The following is a 10,046-nucleotide window of genomic DNA, read 5'->3' on the forward strand; positions in this document are numbered from 1 at the left end:
CGGGGAGAGGGGGGGAGGCGAGGAGAGGGTTCAGCCTCTGCAAGATTCCTGCCCCAAAAATCCGGGAAAAAGCGAGGCCGCGCTCGGAGCCACCATCCAGCGGCGCGGCGCGGCCCGCCTTCCCGCGAGAATTTTATTGCGATTTCCATTATTTAAAAAAAAAAAAAAATCATAAAAATTAAAAAAAAAATTTAAAAATATTACAAATAATAACGATCCCTAAATATTAAAATAAATTTAAAAATCACCACCCACCCCCCCCCACCACCCTCCACCCCGGGTGAGCCGAGGGCGCTGCGCCGCCATCGCGGGGCCGGATCGCCGCCCCCTTCCCCGCCCGGGCCGCCCCCCGGCCCCGCCGCCATCGCTCGCGGCCCTTCCCGCGCCGGCCCCGACACGTGCGGCCCGCGCCCCCCGCTCCCCCCGCTCCCTCCTCAGCAGGCGGGTCACGTCGGCCCGGGGGAAGCGGCGCCCCCCGCCCCGGGCCCCGCGGGGGGCCGAAATGGAGCCTCCGCGCCGTGCCCTCCCCGCGCCTGAAGGGCACCGGCCGCGGCCCGGCCTCGCCCCGGCACTGCGGAACCCCCTCGGCGGGGCCGCGAGCGCCGCGCCCGCCGCCATCGCGGCCCCCGCCCCGGCCCCGCCATGCTGCGGGCCCCGCGCCCCCCCTCCCCGGCCGCCGCCGCCCATGGAGGCCGGTGCGGGGCGAGGGCGGGGGGGAGGGGGGCGGCGGGGGCGGGCGAGCGGCGCCCGCGCCGGGCCCGGGGCCGGAGCCGGGGCCGGTCCCGCGGCACTGCGCACCCACCTGCCCATGTTCTGCCTCCCCGCGGCTGACGGGAGGCCGGGGCCGCCGCCGCCGGGGGGCTTGCGGTTGTTGCCGGCGGGCTGCGCCGCCGCCGCCGCTTGCTTGAGGGACATGGCGAGGAGGGAGGGAGAGCGCCGGGGGTCGCGCCGGGCTGGGTGCGCTCGGCCGGTCCGCGCTGCGCTGGCGGGGCCGGGGCGCCGCTGGCTCGGCCGGTTGCTCCCAAACAGTGCGAGCGGGGCGGAGGGAGCGGAGCGCGGCGCGGAGGGATCCGCGGGGGGGGGGGCGGGCGGCGGCCGGGCCGCGCCGCGGGGCGAGGGCAGCGCCGGGGCCGGGGGGAGCGGCGGCCACACCCGCGGGCTCGGGGCACCCCCGCAGGGCCGGTGGGGGGCGGCGGGGCTGCGGCGGCGGGCGCGGGGCGGGCGGCGGCGCGGACTCTTTACGGGAAGTCGGAGGGCGCGGCGGCGGTGCTGCGGCGGGTGAAGGGGCGGGGAGGGAGGGGGGGACACGTGAGGCGGCGGCGGCGCGGGACGGCGGCAGCGCCCGCCCGGCCCGGCCGTGAGGCCCCGGCAGGGTCGGGAGAGTCCCCGAGCCCAGCTCAGCCCCCTCCGAGCCCGCCGGTGACACCGGGCGGGCCGGCCCCGCACGGCCCCCGCGGGCTGCGCTCCCCGCGCTGCGCTCCCCGCAGGCCGCGGCCTGGTGGGGCCTGGCCGCGCTCGCCCCTCCCCGGGCCCCAGCGAGCGGCAGTGGGAGGGCGGCGGGCTCGGGCCGCAGCGCATCGTTCAAAAGAAACCAAGCGTCGAGAGACAACGAAATGGAGGAAAAATGGCCGAGCCCCGGCCGGCTGCGAAAGGCCGGTGGAGGACGCCAGGCCCCGATCCGCAGAGAGCCCGAACCATCGGTGCCAAACACATCCCTGCTCCTGGGGGAAAGCAAGATGGGGCCGGAGGATGGCTGCTTTCCCTGCAGTGCCCCTCCATCTTACAGATTTCGGGGCAGTCAGGGCTTCCCCTCGTAGTAAAGAAATTTCAATGTGCGTTGTGCTGATGTGTAAAATATTTAAGCTCGAGATGCCAGTTCTCCCCTCACTCCGTGTTGCCTGTCCACCATCAGCAGGCTCCCTGCAGAAACGCAGGGTGCAGTGGTTGTGTGTGGAACCTGCTTAGTGCAGAGTGGGAATTTCACCAAACCCAAACCCATACACAGAAATAAAAGCCTGGTCTGTCCTATTAAAAAAAAAATGCACATACAGGATTAGTAAGAGCAGATGCAACTTGAAAACCAAAAGCTAAATTGATTTATAGCCATGGTTACTCGAAATGCTCAGAGTTTAATCTATTCATAGAAATGCTCTAGAAATCCCACAGGATTCCAATGGAATAAAAAGGAGCCTTGCTCTTAGGCAGGCATTATTTATACACCTTGCTCCTAAAGCAACAGCTTTCCCATGCAGTTGGAAGAGTTGTGGGCGGCAGCACACAATGGTAAAAAGATAAAATATTGAACAGCTTTCTTAAATTAGCATTTTCCTTCCATTTTACCTTTTAAACTGATTGTTTTGTTTTACCTCACAGGCCCAAGTAACCTTGTGGTTAATGCTTTATGAGCTAGATGACAGTTCCTACCCAAAATGGGCTCAGCATAAAGAATTTTCCCATTGAAAATACTCTTAGCAGAGATGGTGATTTAAAGAAATTTCATTTTTTAATCCTTTCAGTGAACTCCTGAGATGCTTCACTATTTCACAGCCACAGAACTGAGTGAGAAGGACACTGAGGATTTCTGGAGCCCAAGAGTTTCTGTGGGAGACATCAGCACCTGCAGAGCCAAAGGTTACCCCTGGCACCAATTTTGGAGGCATTTTCTGTAAGAGCAGGGATCTGTTTCACTGTATGTGATAGGATAAATAAACCCCTAAAAGCAGCTAAGAAAAATCCTTTCTATATATTTGTGTAAAAACCACTAGCATGAAAAAGCACTTAACCAATATAAGATAATAAATAACAATGCAGTAGTAGTAATAATAATAATAGTTGTAGTAGTATGTAGAAGTATATAAAAATCTAAGAAATATGTAGAGCACAGAAGAGGCTACAAAAATGTTAAAGGGTTTGTGCAGGGCCAGAATTGAACTGGAAGATCCTTATGGGTCCCTTCCAACTCAGGATATTCCATAATTCCATGAACCAATCTCTTTAGGGTGTTGTTTCTACGTTGCACAGCTTTGGGTTGAACCTTGAGCAACTCTGTAAAGGAAGTTGTTAATAAAAAGCACAAGGAAGTCAGATAAGAGAGTGAGTAGAACCCATCCAGGTCACTTAGTGTGGGGTTTTTAGAGGACAGCACTTCAGTGCTTTTCCAGCCTGGAATGCTCACAGCTCACAGCAGTTGGTGACTATTTATGTGCCTGAAGGTTAGGAACCACAAAAGCACCTGCAGCAGTTTGAAGGGGCTGTGGGGCAAAGACAGAGCCTTTGATAGTCAGAAATGTCAAAAAACACAGAACCAAGTTCCACAGGCAGAGGCAGCCTCTAAGACATGACGTGAGCACAGTAAAGTACATTTTAGGGTGACATTATAGGCTCAGAAAGCAGGGTATGAATAGGCTGGTGTTCACATCTCAGGAATGACTCAAGAGCAGTTGCAGTTTGACTTGTTTTCCCCTTCAATGTATTCTTTGTTTTCTTAAGCTCTGTTTGGCTTTCGTTGTGCCCTCCCTTTTTTCTTTGTTGAGCATCCTTATAAAAAAGCAGGTTCAATGTAAATATAGAAGTGATCATTTAAAATAGCTCAGCAGTGACCACCAGAGAGGCTGCAGGGTGGTTTGCAGTGGCAGCCAGCTTCTCCAGGGACACTGCTCTTCCTGTGTGTGCAGTGACCTCCCCAAATTCCCAGTGTAATGGGGTTCTGCTGCTGTTAGGGCACATCATTCCCTTTACTTCCTCCTGAATATGCTTTTCTTAATAGCCCACCATTCCCAACATTTATTATTTTATGGCTTGGTTTTATCAATTTCTCACCTTTTTTTTTTTTTTTTTGCTCTTCCCCACCATTTACAGCTGACACCTTGGATGTCAATGATGTGACAAAGAGCAGTCAACAGTGGATGTGCTGGTTTAGCTGGAGAAAAATTCAGGATTCAGATAAGAAAGAAAGGAAACAATTCCTAATGGAGAATCGTGTTCCCTTTTGCCTCTCCTGTGGGATCCAGGTTAGAGCCGCTCCTTTCCAGGACTGCTGTTTCCCTCCAGATGTGTGACTACGTGTGCAGGCTGCATTTGCATGTGGAGATGAATGAGGCTGATAATAGCAGCACTTAGCAGGAAGTGCCGTGTGATGTAACATTTCCTTGATCTAACCTGCTGTTGGTCTTGAGCTGCCTTCCCTGAGCTACCCGGGGTGATCCTCAACAGCATCCAGCAAGACAAAACACGCCTGGCTGCACAGGGACAGCAGCACAGGCACGGACGGGGCTTTGCTCTGAGCAAAATCAGCTGCTGGAGAAGCTCAGAGAACTGAGCTTTTTCACACACGAGTTTTCTCTTCCCTGAAGATTTCAGTTGTTCAGTGCCATCATCCCCACCGCTCCTCTCAGAGGGTAAAGCTTTGTGGCCAGTGCTGTGAGCTCTCCAAACACTTGGAAGGAAATTAAGAGAACAAATCAGGTACTGACACACAGCAGCGCTTCCCAGAGAGATACGATGTAGCTCGTCAGCAAAGCTGCCCTCAGTTCTGACAGGACACACCCCTGGCCAGACCAGAATCGGCACCACAGCAAAACCAAACCCCAAATTCCAAACCAGCCACGTGGGACAGCTGCTGCCACCTCTGCCTTTCCCCACCACCCTGATCTTCCTGCAGCTCCCAAATTCCCAGCTCAGCTCTGAGCAGAGAGCAGCTCCCATCAGATGCAGTTTTTGATCTGCACTTGCAGTTTTGTTGCCATTTCTTCCCAATTGTCAGCCCTGCAGCTGAGTGCAGCCAGGGTGATGGATGTCCCTGCTGGGCCTTGCATTTTCTGCTGCTTCTCCTGCACCAAGAGGAGATGAAGGGGAGTGCTGATGTCCACGGAGCTCTGGAGGGTGGAACAGCAGTGCCAGAGCTTGTGCACCCATTATCACCATGAATGACCCCTGCTCTCAACTTCCACAGGCCTTGGACACAACAAGGACACTTCCCTCCTCAGCCAGCAAAGCTCCAGGATCCATCTGATGGAGCCATGGCTCTGCAGAGATCCTTGGGACAGAGCTGCAAACTGGGAGAACCAACCCTGCCCAGCAAAGTGCTAGGTTGGACATTTCCAAATCTCCAACCAAATCTCCAAAGCATCAGGTATTTTTATTTGGAAATCTCCAACCAGGCGCTTTTTGCCTTTAGATTTCACAATTTTAGGAAAAGGAGGGGGGAACCCAGCCTGGCTCCTGCTAAGCAGCAGCAGCAGCAGCACACAAAGCAATCGTTATGCCAAGATTTAGCTGTTAAATCCCTCAAGATCTGGTGCTCACAGAGCATAAACAACCTTTGCCTCCCAGCCTGGCTGGGCTGCACCTCCAGGTTTCCCAGCAGAGCCACACAGACCCTCCCATACCCATCCTCTCCCCAGCCCTTCGCTGAGGCTGCCGTGCCAACAAGAAAGCCAGTTGCCATGGCATTTTTTCCCCCTACAGACAGATGTCCATTAAAAACCAAGTCAGCCTCAGGTTTGCTTCACAGAGCAGCTTTCAGTTATTATTACCAGCCTGCAAGGAATTTCCACTGTAGCCCTTCACCTCAGATGTTTCAATGCACTTCAGGATTAATCCCTGGGGATTAGAAGGAAACTACTATAGAGCAGGCACAGGTATGCTCAAAGGACAAATTTAGGATTATGATTGTGGTTTATGTTTTTGGCAGATGACAATCACATGACTGTGTTTGGAAAGGGTTGCATTTGTTACCTCTGGTGCTCTTTCCCCTGTTCACTGGGCTAAAATCATCAGGGAAATTGGAAGTGAGACGTGAAACTTTCCCCTCCTCAGGGATGTCTCACCTGGGGCTCAGATCTGGGATTTTGGCTTCAGTAAGAACCTCCCTGTCCTGGACAGGCTCCGTCCATGGAGAAGAGAAAGCCCAGGCAGTTTCTGTGAGCAGGGCCAAGCACTTCCACAACCACATGGCTCAGGGAGCCAATTCCACATTTTTATTGAAGAATGGGAAAAGGGATAAATGGATCCCATAATCCCATCCTGGGGGCCAAGGGCCTGTTGGAAATGTCCCTTGGGAAAAGCAGAGGAGCTTCCTACTGCAGTGCTGGCAGCACATCCCCAGCATCTCTGCAGGGATGGGTTTGAAGGGAACAGTCAGGTATTTTTATTTGGACTCCAACAGTGCTGAATGTGTGAAAATTAGACACTGAAATTTAACTGTACAGTGGAATTAGTTTTCCTTACTTAGCACTGCAGTGTTGGAAATCCTTGGTGATGTCCAGGGAGGGATCTCCTCTCTCACATCTGGCTCTGAACTTGGCACTGCTTCCACAGCACTCCTTGTTTAAGCTGTGGCACCTGGGAAACCTCAGCCTTCAAAAGTTTTGGAGCCACCATTGCAGCTCAGAGCCCTGATCCAGGCTCACAGGGAGGTTTCCACTGGAGCCTGGACCTCTGAGGGAGCCAAGTGCCACAATCCCAGCTGCAGGAATGACAGCTCCTGTGGCTCTGGGAGGCAGCAGGGGCTGAGCACACCCTGGCTGCAGGGTCCCAGGGGAGCTCTCCCTTCCAGCCTCTCAGTCACTTCCCAAGGCGACACATTTGGATTTCTCCTCTCAGTTACAGCAAGAACAGCTGCAAATATGATCAAAAATATCTAATCCTCTTAACTGCTTCTGCAGTTTGACTCGATCCCTGCAGAGGAAAATGCTGTGATTGCAGAGTGCTGCCTGCATTCCCACGTAAGCCTCAGCTTTTACACCATTGATTGCTCCTCCACATTGATTTTTTGGAAGGAGGAGAAGGTGTTTGGCTCCTTGTGATGAAACTGAGGGGGATTTTCAGGAAGGGTTGGAGGCCAGGAGCTCCCAGATCCCAGGGCAGCACCTGGTTCTTGGTGCTCCTTCACTGAATCCAGCTGGGATTTGTTCTTCACCAGAAACCAGAGCATGTTTGAAAGCTGCCAAGGAGAATTGCTTGGGAAAAGTCCTCTTTGCTCCTTGTGCAAGCCCTGCACTTGCAGAGGGAAACTTTTAGCACAGCTGTGCTTGGACAAAACCATCCAGCTTCCCCTCCAGCTGCAGCAGCATCCCTGTCTCCTGTGGATATCTGTGGATAACTCCAGCTCACCCATCTTGCTTGGCCACATCTCCCACTCAGCTCCTCCAGCTCTCACAACTGAACTTCACACAGACCAGGGATTCCAGCCAACAGCACCAGGAATTTCTCCAGCCTAAGTTAATTCTGTTGGGCTAAGATTCCCAGTCGTGCAGAGGAATTGTTCTGGGAGATCTAGTCCTGGTGTAGATGCTGAAAGGATTTATTGTGGGTTTGGTTTTGTTTTACAGAGCTCTGGCACACAGATCATGAAGATGCTTTGGAACCTGTAAGTGGGGGTCTCCCAGCACCCCAAAGAGGAGCATTTTTCCCAAAAGGAAACCCAGAGGATTTCCTTCACCTGCTTAAACCCCTCTGCTGTATATGGCAAGAGGCTTTTCTTCCCCAAAGATGGTGAGCATTGTGATAAATATCACAAATAACACATAAAAGAGGGAAGAGGAGACTGAGAGGCAGAGGCCTGGCCTGTGAATTATTGTCAAAAACATCATCTTTGCATCCAGGAGACCAAGGTATGTCCCACACTGACATTGTCCTCCAAGGCCATTGCCACCACATAGGGACACAGAAAAACACAGCAAACAAGCAAAGAAACCAGTTCATTGCAGTCTGTCTCCAGGAAAAAATCAGCACAACCAGGATCTCAGGCTGGGAATAAAGCATGTGCTTAACACAGCTCATCCTCACCCACTGCCCTCAGGCCCACAAACCCAGAGAACCTCTCCAACCACCAAACCAGCAAATTACTGAACCTGCAAAGACCAAAATCTCAGTTTCCTGGTGAGCTCAGAGCTCAGCTCCCAGCAGCAGCAGCAAAGCTTTGCACAGCTCTCCAGCCTCAGCACAGCTCAGGAAACCCTCCCCAAAGAGCCCCCACCTACCCCAGCTCCAGCTCAGCAGCAAAACTCCCCAGGTGCAGCAGCTTTGGAGGAGCTGTTGGCCCTGAAGAAGTTTCAACAGGGCCCAATTTCCTGGTGGGGAAGTAAACATTGTTCTCCCGGAGGTGTTTGATGTTTTTAACCAGCTTGGGATGGAAGGAGTTTGACTCTCCAGCTCCCTGGGAGAAGGTGGAAGGAAACCAAGTGAGTGTGTTGAGGTTTGTTGTCTAACTCAATTAACCAATTACTTCCAGGTCAAGAAGGGGCAAAGCTATAACTGCTCTTACTGCTATAAATAATGTTTGCTCAGGGGTGGTGCAGGGGCAGGAAGCTGTAGGTGTGGGGTTTTTGCTGGAATGAAAGCAAATATCTCTGATTGCTTCCTGCTCCCAGCAAACCTGTCCCTGTTTTACTGTTGCTGCTTGGATTCTGGGGTGAACCCAAGCACAATTCTTGCCTTGGGAAATGTGTGCAAGAATTCAGATTGGGGGAGGAATACACAAATATCCCCCCTGTGCTGCAAAACACACCCCAAACACCACTGGTTGTCCTTTGGAGCAGCTGAATGAGTTTACCTTTGAAACACAGTTATTAGACCAAAATGCCCATTTGTGTAAAAAAACAAAACAAAACAAAACAAAAAAAAAAAAAAGCAGTGGGGAGGAGGTTTTTGGGGAAATGGATGTGAATTTCTCAGAGCTCGAGAAAAACAGACAAGTTAGTTGGTGCAGATCAAGGCAGGAATTTTCCAGTGGGCCTTAGGGAACTGGGGAAAGGTAAAGGGTGTGGGAGAGCAGAGGAGCCCCATGGAGGGCATGGCCATGGGGGACAGATGGACACCTCTGGATCTTTGTGTCCACTCTGCTCACAGCACCGTGCAAGGTTTTCCTTGGGCACAAGCCAGAGATGTCACCTCACCCAGGACTTTGGCTCCTCTGCAGAATGGTGACATGGAGGGGATTAATTGGTATTAAGGGACAGGTTCTTCCCAAGGGACAAAAAAAAATGAGACCCTAGAACCAGAAACAGCAGTGTCAGGTGTGTCACCCCAAACTGCCAACCCAGCTTTGCCATGGCTCAGGTGGAACATTCCTGTCATGGAGCAGTGACAGTCCAGCCCTGGGCCCCAGCTCACCCCCAGGTGCCCAAAACTTCCCCCAAGCAGGGAACAGAGCTCTCTGTCCCCCTCTGTCCCCCTCTGTCCCTGGAGCCGCCTCTCCCTGCGCTCACTGGGAGCAGCTGCTGCAGTGAATCATCTCAGCATCCTCAGCCTCTGCCAAGCTCTGCTGGCTGGGACCCTGCTCCAGCTGGGCTCCTCCCTGCCCCTGCAGTGGCACAGCCTCTGCTGCAGCCCTGCCACCTCCTCTGCTGGCAGCTGGCTGCTGTCCCCACAGCCCCTGCTCACAGAATCACTTTGGTGTCCCTCTCCATCCCTGCCAGGAGGTGAAGCAGGGACCTTTTCCAGAGGGAGCAGCAGCATCCAGGGAAGTTCCAGCACGTGCTGGCCACCAGCAGTGCTCTGGGGAGAGCAGGTCCCTCATTTCTTGCTCCTGCAGGAACATCTCTCTTATTCCACGGAGCCCATGTCCTACAGCTACCTGGGAGTCCACCCAGCAAACCCCTGTGCTCAGCTGGGGAAAGCTGTGTTCCTTCCAGGATTTCCAAATTAAAATGTCTGTTTCAAGGGTTGTAACCGCAGCAGGAGCTGGGCCAATCTCAGCTGTGCAGGGCTGTGAGTTTCAGGCTGTGCAGCCTCCTGCTGTGGGGACAGTGAGTCACAGCCAGGGCTCACCTGCTGCTCCTCTTGCTGATGGCAAAACCTGACCACAGGCTGAGGTCCCAGGGCCAAAGCTTTTCCCAGGCACTTGTGGGTCTGGATGAGGGGTAAGGAAAAGTCACAGAGCAGCCTGAGCTTCCACACAAGCCTTTCCCTTCAGCACAAGCCCCAGTTCCTCCCAAGGGAAGGAGATTCCCAATGATCTGCAGCAGTGAATAAACACCCAGACAGACACTGCAGGGTCTCTGCTCACCTGGGATGGTTTAAGAAGCTGGAGGGGATTCAAGGAC

At 53.7% G+C, this 10,046-nt stretch overlaps 1 protein-coding gene across 14 annotated transcripts in view; it reads right to left on the reverse strand.

Annotated features, from left to right (window-relative positions):
• ATXN2 (ataxin 2) overlaps positions 1–1,039 on the reverse strand; it is a 49,496-nt gene extending 48,457 nt beyond the window's left edge. For 13 of the 14 annotated variants that reach the window (XM_059485135.1, XM_059485137.1, XM_059485134.1 and 10 more), the window contains exon 1: positions 803–1,039. In XM_059485135.1, the coding sequence (XP_059341118.1) occupies positions 803–915 (113 nt within the window). In that variant the 5' untranslated portion in view covers positions 916–1,039. The remainder of the gene's footprint in view (positions 1–802) is intronic. The other variant, XM_059485133.1, reaches the window with a different exon arrangement.
• Between the last annotated feature and the right edge of the window lie 9,007 nt (positions 1,040–10,046).

Source organism: Ammospiza nelsoni, chromosome 18 (genome assembly GCF_027579445.1).
Source record: "Ammospiza nelsoni isolate bAmmNel1 chromosome 18, bAmmNel1.pri, whole genome shotgun sequence".
NCBI classification, from domain to species: Eukaryota; Metazoa; Chordata; class Aves; order Passeriformes; family Passerellidae; genus Ammospiza; species Ammospiza nelsoni.